Source organism: Passer montanus, unplaced genomic scaffold (assembly GCF_014805655.1).
Source record: "Passer montanus isolate IOZ18808 unplaced genomic scaffold, ASM1480565v1 scaffold69, whole genome shotgun sequence".
NCBI lineage: Eukaryota > Metazoa > Chordata > Aves > Passeriformes > Passeridae > Passer > Passer montanus.
This window is the reverse complement of record NW_024372036.1, coordinates 367,037-380,986: the sequence shown is the minus strand read 5'-3', so window position 1 is coordinate 380,986 and position 13,950 is coordinate 367,037. Positions and strand designations below refer to the sequence as shown.

Sequence of the window (13,950 nt, the reverse complement as noted above, 5' to 3'; positions counted from 1 at the left end):
TAACTTTGTACTCCACGAGTAGCCGTAGCAGAGAAGCTGCTAATTTTTGTCTGCTGATAATGCACCAAATAAAACTTGCAAACCTCAGTGGCAAACAGGTTTCCCCCTGTCCCACAAATGCAGCAGCACCTGGGTGCTTTGTACCTGAAAGCACAACTTGGTGCACAAAGGCATTTCAGGGATTCAACAGGAAAATTTTGTCAAAATCAGTATACACTATGACATTCTTCAGCTTAGCTCACAGAGACGTTGTTAATGTTGGTCCAATTCTACTTTTTTCACCTTTAATTAAAACTCATTCACCTTTAATTAAAATGTCTACACCTGTAATTACACTTGATTACAGTGTTAAGACTAAAGAGCAGGATACACAAGAGCCAAACCAGCTATATTAAAAAGTCTGGTATATTATTGCCATTATATCCACAGACTCTGCCTGTAATTTTCTGCAGAATCGGATTTTTTTTTCTTTCTTTTTGAGTACATTTAATACTATTTTAAAACTGTAAAATACAATAACCATCATGATAACACCAGTGTATTAAGGAAAACACCCTAGAAACAATAAGTTTTCCTTTTTCTGTAAAGATTCCTACAAATCCTAATTTAAAGTTAAAATTCTTATCCCTGAAAGGGAAGAAAACTCTGCCATTAAAAACAATTTGTTGAAATCTACACCTGCTGAGGCCCTGATCTTAGGAAAAAAAAAAAACTCAGCACAAATTCTCATTACATCACCTCTTCACTGTCTTTCCATATGGATAATAGTTGTCAATACAATAAATTGCAAAAAAAAATAAAAATCCAGGATAACCAGGAAATAAGCGGGGAAAAACCTCAGGTATGAGGCCTTGTTGAAGGGCTTCATGCAGGTGGGGCTTATCAAAGCTCAGGTGCAGGTAAACTGAAATCAGAATTGTTTTCCAGGTAAACTGAAGTCAGAATTGTTTTCCAGGTAAACTGAAGTCAGAATTACCTCCGAGTCTCGGAATATTCTCCCACAGAATCTGTGTGGAAGGTGAGGTAGGAATGCTCTGCTGTTCCCAGCTGTAGGTGCTCCTTCAAGTGTGATTGCACAATTCCTCCATGCATCTCCCTGCAAAGCAGCATCCTTCCCATTCACACCTGGCAGCATCAATCCAGTGCTCTCAAATTTGCTTCCTGGGGCCATTGCCTAAAAGTTTTAGTTCTGTTACATTTTTGTGAGTTTCTCTTGCAAAAATAGCAGTCAAGAGTACAGACCCCTCAATGACATGAATGTTTTTTGGTGCTTTTTTCTTTTTTTAAGTATCTAAGGCCATATTTGCAAGCACACCAGAAGCCACAGCTGTAACATTTTCATCACAACCACATGGTAGGAGTCCTATTGATCACCATCCCAAACATCTGCTGAGGGTGCACAACCACATCTGTGTCAACTTTCTCACAATTTAACTCCATGGCAGGGCTGTAAAACCTCTTTCCACACAGAAAGCCAAAGCCACCATCACCAGGAGAGCAATTCCAGTCGCTGACACCAGAGTGGGATCCCACTGAACAGGGCTGGTTCCATTTTCTTGTTCTTCTCAGGAAGCAGCTCTGGAATTGGCACAGACGCTAAATTGAGGAGAAAATTGATAGAAAGGGGGGAAAAAAGGGGGAATTTCAGCTGAAAGAGCTGATTCTTGGTGGGGAATGATATGGAGAGAAATGAGTTCCACTGGTTTTTTGTTACTGTGGACAGATACAACAACAGCAAACTTCATGAAAGAATTCTTCTGGCCCGTTCTCCACGGTTTTCCACCTCCCTGCTCTTCCCTGTGCTACCAAAGATCTGCCAGATCAGCTGCTCTGAGAGCCACTCCCTGCCTTGCCTCCTGGCTTAGATTTTGGGGCTGAGCAGATCAGCTGAGGGATCTCGGGCAGATTTGGGGAGGAGGATGGCAACAGCAGCTGGGAGGAGCTGCTGCACTTTCTCATGCAGATCTGGAAGACAAACTCTGCCCAGTAGCCCCAAGCATAGGTGCAAAAGCCTGGCTGTGTCTTCCCTGATGCTCGTGCTGATCCCACTGATTAAAAAACGTGGGTGCTGACATAATTCCAGGCTGAAAAAAGCCGGTGGGAAAGTGGGAAAACGTGCAGGGATGGCTGTGCCAGCTCCATGGTGTCAGGCAGGCACCCTCCACACCACTGGATTTGTGCTCTTTGTACCTCCAGCTACTAAAATTACCCCTCTGGAAGTGTTCCCCCAGCAGGAAGGGAAATACTGGAAAGCTTCCCAGGTCTGATATTCCAAGTGGGACTCTCCTCACGTTGTGACAGTTCAACCCGAGCTTCTACAACCCAACTTTTCCCTGAAACAGGAACTCCTGGCATCCCTAAAGACAGAGGGAAAGGCAGGAAGAGTAGGGTTTATGCTGGGCATTAAATAATCCGTGGTCAAGGAACTTTATTAAAGTTATTCCAGCCACGGATTTAATACCACTGGAACAAAATATCTCAAGTTATAATTATTCTAATTGACCAACGCCAGTATCCACAATATCCCAAGGACCAGAGGCAAAAACCACCAGAGGGAAAACTGTGGGAGAGACTTTGAAATCCTCCTGTCCACAATGGCACAGCCTCCCCTTGTCTGTACATCCCACCTGAGCCTCTCACATCCCCTTCCTGATTTTTATATTCCATTTTAACCTCCCATATTGCCCTTTCCTGGTCTCCACATCCTACCTGAACATCCATATCCTCTTTCCTGGTCTCCCATCCCCTTTCCTTGTCTCCCATCCCACCATTTCCTTGTCTGCCATCCCCTTTCCTTATCTCCCATCCACCATTTCCTTGTCTATCACATCCTTTCCTGATTTTTTTATTTTATTTGAACATCCCATATTGCCCTTTCCTGGTCTCCACATCCTACCTGAACATCCATATCCTCTTTCCTGGTCTCCCATCCCCTTTCCTTCTCTTCCATCCACCATTTCCTTGTCTATCACATGCCCTTTCCTGGTTTTTATATTTTATTTGAACCTCCCACATTGCCCTTTCCTGGTCTCCACATCCCACCTGAATATCCATATCCCCTTTCCTTGTCTCCCATCCCCTTTCCTTATCTCCCATCCCACCATTTCCTCATCTCCCATCCCACCATTTCCTTATCTCCCATCCCTTTTCCTTGTCTTCCATGCACCATTTCCTTGTCTCTCACATCCCCTTTCCTGGTTTTTACATTTTATTTGAACCTCCCACATTGCCCTTTCCTGGTCTCCACATCCCACCTGAACCTCTCACAACCCCTTTCCTGTTTTTTATGTTTTATTTGAACCTCCCACATTGCCCTTTCCTTGTCTCCCATCCCACCTGGACCCCCACAACTCTCCCCCTTCCCCCTGCACCCCACCCACCCTCTAACCCCTCTCTTTGTACTTCTGTTAGTTCCCCACTCTTTCCAATATCCTTCACCCCAAGCACAGGCACCTTTAAAGGCACTGGAGAGCTGGAAGGATCCTGGAAGGATTTGCAGCCAGGCACAGACCACACACATTGATTTTTTGCTTCCAGACTGATAAGTGTCCTGTGCAACCAGAAATTGTGATTTATTTCGAGCATTAATTGATAGCAGCAAGCTCTTGCTCTACTTGAATTACTCCTTAAACCACTCTTCATTTTGATAAAATGCTTACAACTTAATTTCTAGACACCTTTCCAAGTAGGCAGTGGCTGTGCTGTGAGAAGACAAAGTAAATTAAGAAGGAAATGTGTGATTTGTGTAATTGGAGTGACAGCTATCCCCTTTACTACCTACAAATGCTCCCAGGGGTGAGTGCATGACTTTGGAACAGCAGCAGTAAACAGAGCACTCTTTTCCAGGCTCTTTCTGCTGGGAACACCTCATATCTCTGTTGAACCCACTTCTTGCTTAAATAACCACACAAGTATATCATGCCTGGAGGAAAACTTAGTGCATGTTGGGATTTGCATGTATTTCATGGGAAAAAAAGTAGTGAAAAAGGGAGGAGAGTGAATGAGAAATAGGTGCATGTGCCTTCAGGACAGAGTTTCCAATTTTTCTCTTTGGTTATGCAATGTAAGAATTTTTTTTTTTTTTTTTGTCTTTAAAAATGGTGCTTTGTCACTGATTCCAGTCTCTTCAGCAAAAATCTGTTTGCATCAGCAGGGACTTCACAGGAGGGCAATAAAGCACTACTTTTCACTTTTAAAGACACACACAGCTCCAAAAAGAACCCATTCCTGCCCAAACACCCCCAGCCTCTGCACCCATATTTGCAGTTCAGCAATCCTGAATTTTACTCCCTAACTTGTGCAAGATGGCACAAGTGCCATCTCTGTGTTGGTCAGACAAAGGTATTTATTCCTTTCAAAGCTCTGATGGGTCAGGGCATTGGTGTGAAGGGAAAAGGAGCGTGAGCATGCAGTTTATTTAATTTTTTTATCTACCAGCCAGTGTAACAGACTGAGAGCCATTCTTTTGTACCTCCCTTGGCAGAGCAAGGATCTAGGGTTTGTACTTAACCACCCTTAATGAGCTGATTTGATTTTTTTAGAGGTTTTTTTGATTGTAAAGCCCCCCTTTCCTCCAGTGTCACCCCCTTGAGAACTCTCCTGTGCCTGACTTGCATGCAGGCAGCACAGAGGTTTATTTGTGCATGAGAAAGGACAATCACCCTTGAGAAAACTCTGCTCACAGCCTCACTTCCACAATTCCAAAAGCCATGAAACGTGTCCCTTCATTCTCTTAGCACTGGGCATCCCCCTGCTTGCTTTCTGCATGTTGCTGCACATCACAACACCCAGAGGGTGTGAGTCCAAACCTTTGGGTTTAATTCTTGGCAAATTGGCACTCTGAGCATCAACGCTTTTCCCTGTACAGGTGACAGAACCCAGATGGTGTGCAATGATCACCAGTTAGTGAACAGCCCTGCAGCCAGCCTCAGCCTGCCCCCAGTGCAGCACAGCAGGCTCAGCTTGTCTTCTCTCACATATTTTTTAGCTGTGCCTCTTGCCCCTCAGGCCCCTCTTTCCCATAGTTTTGAATCCCTTTCTTGATGCTGGGGCTGTTCAACCTGGGGAGGAGGAGGTTGTGTGGAAACCTCAGAGCAGCTCCCAGAGCCTGAAGGGGCTGCAGGGAAGCCAGAGAGGGACAATTCATCAGGGACTGGAGTGACAGGAGAAGGGGCAATGGGGACAAACTGAAAGAGAACAGGGAAGAATTCCTTCCTAATACCTAAATCTTAGTTTAGGTATTAGGAAGGAATTCTTTCCTGTTAAGGTGGGGAAACCCTGGCACAGAGAAGCTGTGGCTGCCCCTGGATCCCTGGAAGTGTCCAAGGCCAGCTTGGATGAAGCTTTGAGCAACCTGGGACAGTGGAAGGTGTCCCTGTCCATGGCAGGGGGTGGGACTGGGTGATTTTGGAGGTCCCTTTCAGCCCAAATCATTCCATGATAACCAGGAACAGGACAAGCGGCCTCAGGCTGTGCCAGGGGAGGTCAGGTTGGACATCAGGAGGATTTTCTTCCCAGAAAGGGTGGTCAGGAATTGGAAGAGCTGCCCAGGGGGGTTTGGAGTCCCCATGCCTGGAGGTGTCCAAGGAAAGCCTAGAGGTGGCATTCAGAGCTCTGGGCTGGGGACAAGGTGGGCATCAGTCAGAAATTGGACTTGATGATCTTGGAGGTCTTTTCCAGCCTAAATAATTCTGTGATTCTGCTTTAGAACTCCAGCAGAAGATTTGCCCACTCTCTCTTTGGTGGTGAGGAAGGACAGGAACGGAGAAGGAAAAGGAGATGTTGAGAATAAAAGCCCTGGCTGTGTGGTGCTGGAAGTGAGCTGGACTCCAGCCTTGGTCACAGTTTGGACTCTATGATGTCAGAGGTCTTTCCCAGCCTGAAAAGATTCTGTGATTTTACATTCACTGGACGTGAAAGACACAAATCCTGGAGACTCTGAGGTTCCCCTGAAGGCTGTGCTGGGAGAGGCACTGACATGAGCACGTGGCTGGAGGGGAAAGCTGGCAGAGCTGGCTGCTCTCATTGACAACACCCTGCACGTCAATCTCACTTGTTTCTCCTAATTTTAACTCCTCATTCTGTCATTATTACTTTTTCCTTTATTTTTTTCCTTTTATTTCCTTTTTCTGGGATACCTTCAAAACCTTCTAGAATCGAAACCTGCAAGTAAACAGAAAAACACAGGGAAGCACTCAAGTGACAGCAAAGATATTAGGACTGAAAAACTCAGCTTTAAATGAAATAAACCTCCAAACCCAGTAGTTTTTCTTGCGTTTCATATCAGCTGCTCTACAGATGTTTTACTCAATAATCAGCTTTTCAAAAGTATCAGCAGCTAACCAGGCACTGGCCAACACAGCTCCTGGATAAAGCAGGAATAAAAAGGGCATTTCACCCCAAATGTTGATGGAATTCTTACTCTGGGGGTGACACTGAAATCTGCAGGACACTTTCTGCTCAGATATTGAGAATTTAGCAACAGTGAGCTTGGACTCTTTGGATGAGTGATCCAATGTTTCAGCCATCATCAGCTGCACAGGAGAGCTGGAAAGAGAATTTTTATAGAAGTGTATGGTGACAGGACAAGGAGGAATGGCTCTAAACTGGAAGAAAGTAGGGTTAGGTTTGGTATTAAGAAGAAATTCTTCTCTGTGAGGGGCACAGGGTGCCCAGAGCAGCTGGGGCTGCCCCTGGATCCCTGGCAGTGCCCAAGGCCAGGTTGGACACTGGGGCTGGAGCAGCCTGGCACAGTGGAAGGTGTCCCTGCCATGGCAGGGGATGGGACTGGATGGTTTTTAAGGCCCTTTCCAAACAGAGCCTTTCTGAGATTGAAGATTCTACTGCAGAACCCTGTCTGAAGTGAGATGGCAGCAGTACAGATGCAGAATATCCCTGCAGCACTCAGGAGGGAAAATAAATCCAGAAAAGCTTTCTCAAAGCATCTTAGAGCAAGAAACATCCTTTCCAACCACGGCTGCACTGATTTTTTTAACAGCTTCCTGCCATGAACAGTGCAAAATCAATACCCAGGACAATCAAGTCAAGTTGATGATAAACATGATAGAAATGTTTTTTTCCATTTATCCTGCTGCCACCATGAGACTTTGGGTTTGCTGTAGGGCAAAAGCCCCTATTTGGAAAGAAACCTTGGTAATTTCAGAGATTCAAGTCATTTGGCTGCATGTCTGCCTCCAAAAGTGTTTTTCAAGCAGAGCTTTGCTGGTCATCGTGGTGTGGATGAGCAGATCTTCCTGCAATGTTCATCTCCTTTTACAGATGAGCCCAACCATGAGAGGGCCAAGAATACAGGGGTTAAAGAGTTTCCAACAGTTTCCAAATGTAAATATGTGGTTTACACTCAAATCAATAATAAATGTCAAGCCAAAAGGAATCAGGAATGACATTACTATTAGTGTAAACAGCACCAAGGAAATCTCATCACTGGCCAAGGTATTCACAAAGATATTTACCCCAAGCATTTGCATGGGTACCTAGAGTTTGGACATGACTGTCACTTGGATGTGTGGTATTTATTCCATTCCTGGTTTTCCAGATGAGAAATTGAGACATCTTTGTGTATGCAGAACAAATCACTGACAACTTGGCAGGGAATTCAGTTCTTGAAATAAATCCAGCTGTTACCTGGATGTTAACTTCAGGCAATCTCTGGAACAATAAAAGAGTACAGAAATGTGGCTGGTTAGACTGGCAGGAGACTGGCTGGTGGGTTTCTGCAAAAATACTCACTTTTCATAGTTAAAAAAAATAGTTTTGTAAAGCATAGTAACACTTGATACAATAAATTCTTCTGAGAGAACTCAGCACAGAAACCATGAAAGATTCAATCTCTTTTACTTTCTCTTATTACCAATAACAAGCTACAGCATAAATATTTTAGAATGCTACCCCATGTTTCTATAATTTGGGATGTACAAAGTTCCACAGAATGAGAGTTCATGTTATTGGCTTTGGGACAAATCTAACAGATTTGAAGGAAAAAAATATTTGATGTCTTAATTAAGGAACAATAAAGAATAACACTGGCAGAGTTCGATGCTCCTTTACTTCAGAGCCCAGAGTGCCACAGACAGCATTCAATTAAATAATAGTCTTAGCAATAAACAGTGACAATTGACACAGAACACCACACAACATCACTCCTTTGGCTCAAAGTAATTCCAGTTTGTGACTGAACAGCTGTTCAATGCAAAACAATAAATTAGCCTTCACATCCTGCAGCTGAAAAGGCAGGGAACGAATTGGCTGAGGGAATTTAGATTGCGCTGCGCATCCCTTGTGGTTTTATTTCCTGTGCAGTTTGAGAACAGCATCAGTACAACTTTGGTGTTCACCTGGAAAAGGTTTAGTTGGGAGAGCAGTCACTGCTTGTCCAAAGGCAGCAATTTCCAACATCCCCAAACAAAACCATTTGAAACAAAAAGCAAACAGAATAATTTGTCCTGGAATTTTTTTTCCCCATAGTGCAGCACACCCAAGATACATTTGTTTTCTCATAGGGATGTTAATAACAGGAGTAATAATAAAATCATGCTGGGAGATGATGAGGCACCACAGCAAGGGTTGTGGAGAAACTCACAATCCTGTCTCAAAGGAATGCTCTGGGAAGATATTTGGAGAAATTTCTACTGCCTGGCCTAACCAAAGCCTTTCCAGTGGTTATATTTTCCTCTCCTGAACATTATTTAAGGTAATTTTTACAGTAAGAACAATCAGGCACTGGAACAACCTTCCCAGAGTTGTCTCACTGGAGGTTTAAAAGATGCAATTAGACAGGTTAATGATGATTTCATGATTCTATCACCTCACCAATGCTCCCTTTCCCCAGAAAAAGGCTGGAGCAGATCAATCATCTTTTGAGGTGCCTTCCAGCCTGGGCTGTTCTATGATTTTGGGGATTCTGGGAGATTGAAGAGGGACATTTCTAAACCACTGCCAGAAAGGCAGATCCCATCCCATCCCTGGATGAGGTTACTGAGGCCAGGTAGCATGGGAGGGATGCCAAACCCACAAGAGTACAGATAACCAGGGGATTATATTAGGATAAGAGATTTTGTGAAGCCAGGGGGGTCTCTAAAGGTTGATTTCCTCAGAGTGCTACTCTTGTCAAACGGGAAATTCTGTGTTAAAATGAGGCAGGTTGATTCAATGCAGCACAAATGCCCCTGTCAGGAGTACCAACATGGAGAAGATGGACTCTGCTAAGGTAAAAAAACCTCTTCCTCCCCTATTAAAAGCCTAGTCACCATTTACATGTGTCTCAACAAAACTTAGATTGTGTAAAAATTCTGTATTTACCACAACAACTCAACCTAGGAGGTCTCCATTTCACAGAATCACAGAACTTGCTTTCCTTCCCTTTTTTTCCCCTTTTTCCACTCTGACAAAAGATGATGTACCTTTACCAATTAGGCACCAAACACAGAGAAAAAAAAAGTTCCAAGTACATAAACAATATATTTTATAAATAAAACCTGGCTTCCTCTTGCCCACTGGTTTGGAGTGAAACAGAAGCATTTGTGGGCAGGACAGCTGAGGAGAAACTGAACTAGCTCCAGCCAGTGGTAAAATAATCCAGGAACTGTACTCAGGATATTTGGAGGCTTTAAAAATATTACAGGATCTCACAGTATTTGTGTGAAAAGTACCAAAGGAAGACAGAAGTGAGCAGGGAATGAAAAATTCTCTTTCCCACATGGCAAAAAGGAACTTTTCTTTCTGATATGCATCCTTGTCCCATCAAACACTGATCCCTCCCATACAGGTATTTTATAGACCTGTTGACATTTAATTAAAAGTAGTTCTGCTCCTCTGACACACAAATTTGTCACCAGAAACCCCTTTGCTATCCCTGTCCTGCAGCTTTACACAAAGCTTTACACCAAGCTGCAGCAGGCTGAATTGCTGCTAGCACAGTCCAGGGTAAGGAAGCAAAAAAGACTTTTGCAGAATATCCACAGATGTTTTATTCAGCTGCATGGTGAGATGATCAGGTCCCAGACACACACACACACGGAGGGTCTGGCTTTTTCTGTACAGGGGCCTGGGCCTGAGCCTGGTCTCAGGGCAGTACAAAGGTGAGGGCCAGTCAGGGAACAGGGAAGGAGTGGCTCAGAAACAGAGGAACAGACACAGGAATAAAGGAAGGAGCCAATGGGGTCTAACAGATTTCTGGGGGAAGATTCTTGTGTCTCCTTAGACCAGGGGATGCCCCCCAGGGTCTCCACACTAAGCCTCTGGACACAGCCATGGCACCAGGAAAACCACTGGAGGTTAATTTTAATATCCAGACATTTATACTTTGGGAGAATTTGTTGTAGAGATTGTAAGGCAACCTTTAGGGGTCAAGTAGTCCATGTTAATAGAGACTTTCAAAGCTGAAGTCGTTCCTACTCATATTTCTGCTAAAACATAGAACTTTTTCCATAAATACAATAAGCACAGACAGGATTTTTACAACCATCAATCCATCCTCACTGTCAGACACAGCAGCTGCTTTATCCTCAGGGAAAAAAAAACCCTCAGCACAGTTCTGTGGCTCAGTCTGCTGCTCCAAAAGACCTTGTTCTTCAGCCACAGCAGGGTTTGCCCTTCAGGACTTCAAGCAACAACATTTTTTATATATATATATATGCATACTCTATATATATATATATTTAGTTTATTCCTTTTTGCTACCAGCTCATTTTCCTTGTGGGAATAACATTATCTTCTTGACATGCAAAAGTCCAGACTGCACATCCATGGATGGAGAATGAAATGAAGGGGTTCTGTCAGCACAGATGTGTTTGACCCAACCCAGGATTTGCATCCCCAGCAGCCATGCAAACCTCATCCATTATACACTGGGGCACACTGACTCCATGTGGCAGGACACAGAATATGCTTCAGACATTCCTTTTTCTTGCACTTCACACAACCTTGTTTGTGGCTGTGAACTTTGGAAATAAATTTTGGGAATAGAAGGAACAGAATCCATGTTTTTTCCGTGAGAAGCAGCGACATGGGGATGAAAGAATTAATGAATTGTATTGGTAACAGTGTTTTTCACACAAATACTCACCAGGAACACACAGTAAAATACAAAGGCTATATATATACATATATATATATGTGTGTGTATATATATATATGCATATATATAAAAAGAATGCTTTCCCAAATGTTTATTACAGGATGAAATAAGTCCAATTGAAAAAATTCACATCCTGAACTTCATCAAAGGGGACTGATTGCTCTTCAGGCCTATTAGCTACAAGCAAGATTAAAAGAGCAGGTTTGAAAAATTACATAAAACTGTATCACATTCTTCTTTCACTTTGTAATTGGTTTGATTGAAACTGGACTAGAAGACTATAAAAGTTTGCTTCAGCATTAGACCAGCTCTGTAGCTCAAGTAGCATTAACACTGTCTGATGGGTACAGGGTTTTTCCCATAACTAAAATGGAAATAATTGGTAATATTTTCTTCCACACCACACCATGCCCACCCCAAAACCCCAAATTCCACCTACTTTACCAATGCTGTTAGATACAAGACCTAAAGAAGGTAAGAAACAAAGACAATTCCTGTTTTGCCCCTTTGTGTCTTCACTTTCAGTCTCTACCAGCTGCCCACAAGGACATTCCACCCACTGTGAACAAGGTCTTCAGATGCCATTTCCAGACTTGGAAAGAAGTGACATGGTATGGCTGAAAGGGTTTTTGTACATCTCAAGTGTTGCAAAAATTGATATTTCCCTGCTTTGGTTAAGGTGTGTGATGATGCACCTGTCAAACCTCAATCTTACTGCACAACTGCAAGGGGATGCTGAACTTGTGGTGAGATTTTTTTTCCCCCTTTCTGTTATTTTTTAAGACAGTGCAAGGTCTAGAGACAGCGTGAGAATCTCCGACCGGGGTGCTGCAGGTTGATCTGCCAATTCCAGCTTCAATTTCATCCTATAAACATTTTCCCATCTCTGTTTGGTATCCAGCAAACAATCCTAGTGTTTTTCTGTGTCTCTGAGTACTGCCCGTGCCAGCACTTCCCCAAGTATAAATTAATAGCTGTACATCTGCTGCTGCTGCTGCTCTGTCTGGACGGGCTGCTGGCCCGGCTGCGGCGGCGCGGCCGGCGCCGGGGGCTGCAGCACATCAGTCTGGGGCACTGACCTCCAGCTCAGGGGGTGCTGTTCTGTGCCCTGGCTGCCCAGGGGAGCAATGGAGTTCACCAGGGTGGTCAGGTTTATGAAATGGGCCACGGACTGAGGGTTGGGCACCTCGGGCTGGGGCAGGAGCTGAATGTCACTGTGGCGGTTGTGCAGCACGGCCGAGCCGCTGAGCGTGTCGAAGGTGACGGTCAGGATGGAGTTGTCCAGCTGCAGCTGGCGCTCCGGGGTGCCCAGGTGGCCCATGGCCACGGGCTGCAGGTTGGTGAAGTGGGTGCCAGCTGCCGTGGTGATGGGGGTGACGGTGATGTTGGTGAGTCCCACGGAGCTGGAGGGGGCTGTGACGTTCGGGTCGCTGAGGGTCACCACCACCTGAGGGGAAACACAAAGGTGACGCTCACATGGTGCCAGCAAGAGAAGTCACACACAGGTGGGAAAGTAGGACACTTGGAATGTACCGACTTCCATGTGTTGGAAGTTGATACATTCCAAGATGGTGATGGCAGAGAGGGATATGCAACATTCAGACAAACAGACAAATTAACTTTTACTCTTTTAATCCCAGCTTCAGCCAGTGACATCTAGCAAACAAGCTGATGCTAACACCAACAAGTTGGTGCTAACAACAGAAGATAGGAAAACAAACATGAGGAGCTTATTGGTCCAACTTCTTGGGTTTTTAAACCCATCTTTGTGTTACCACAATTTATCCAATCAGCTCCAAATCTTCCAACCACTCTTTTGTGATGTTTTGTGAACCAAAAGAAGGATTATCCCTCTAAGCAGTGCCACCCATCACCCTCCTCCTGCAGCTCACCTGTTGGATGCTCTGTACAGCTGAATTGGTCTCATCTCCAACATTCCCTGTGAATTCACCTTCCTTCTCTGTGTATTCACTGAAGGCAGGGTCCTCAGGCACTTGAGCTTCCTCCTCCTCACCTGACTTTTGTTTTTGTTCCTGGCCATGTTTAGGAACCTTTGCGTGCTGCTTCCCTTCTGGGAGTTCACTCTGTTTCCCTTCTGGGAGTTCACTCTGTTCCAAGGCTAATTCCGGCTGGAGCAACACATTTCCAAACAAAACATCAAGTCCTTTTGCTTAGTGAGGTTCCAAGTAAGAGACAATCACCTAAAGCTGGTCTACTGTCAGTTCTCAAGCAAAGAAACAAACTTGAGCAAAATCCTGACTCCAGGGATTGAGACCTCACCCTGTAATTACAATCTGCCTGTTATACAACCAAGCAGATCAGCAGCTTGTGGCTGCTTGGACATGTTCCACTGGGGCTGACTCTCTAAAAAAGCACATTCCTCACCCATCAGCCCACGCCCAGCTGTGCTCTGTACCCAAAAAGTGCTGTCCCACCTCACCCTGCAGCAGGCCTGGAACTCACCTGAACAATCCCAATTGAAGAGGCATCAATGGTGGTTGTCTCTGGCAGTGGCTCTAAATCATCAATCCTCACTGAAAGGATCTGAACACAAAGAGGTGTCAGCTGCAGAACTGCAGCACTGCAAACCACAGTCAAACAGCACAGCACTTCCCTAATAAACCCCATCACCAAGAAAAAGTGATGTAATCCAGCACTTTACATACAGTATTTAATACAGGAAGTTAACTGTGGCTTTTTAAAATAACCTTTTGGCATATCACCTTTTCCCTCTTGCTGAAATCCAGCAAAATTTAAACACAGTAAAAGAACATGTCCATTTTCATATTCTGGACAGAACATAACCCTCTGGGACGTGATGAATTCTACAGAAAAATTTTCTTGTTTGGAAAAAA

General features: G+C 44.3%; 1 protein-coding gene across 6 annotated transcripts in view; it reads right to left on the bottom strand.

Moving 5' to 3' along the window:
• Positions 1–8,478: 8,478 nt before the first annotated feature.
• Positions 8,479–13,950, bottom strand: part of PRDM15 (PR/SET domain 15) — a 35,596-nt gene continuing 30,124 nt past the window's right edge. For 4 of the 6 annotated variants that reach the window (XM_039729435.1, XM_039729437.1, XM_039729434.1 and 1 more), the window contains exons 23-25: positions 13,559–13,639; positions 12,988–13,224; positions 12,063–12,542 (exon numbers count right to left, since the gene is read on the bottom strand). In XM_039729435.1, coding sequence (XP_039585369.1) covers positions 12,063–12,542; positions 12,988–13,224; positions 13,559–13,639 — 798 coding nt within the window. Of the gene's footprint in view, positions 12,543–12,987; positions 13,225–13,558; positions 13,640–13,950 lie in introns of all 6 variants that reach the window. The other 2 variants (XM_039729432.1, XM_039729436.1) reach the window with 1 other exon arrangement.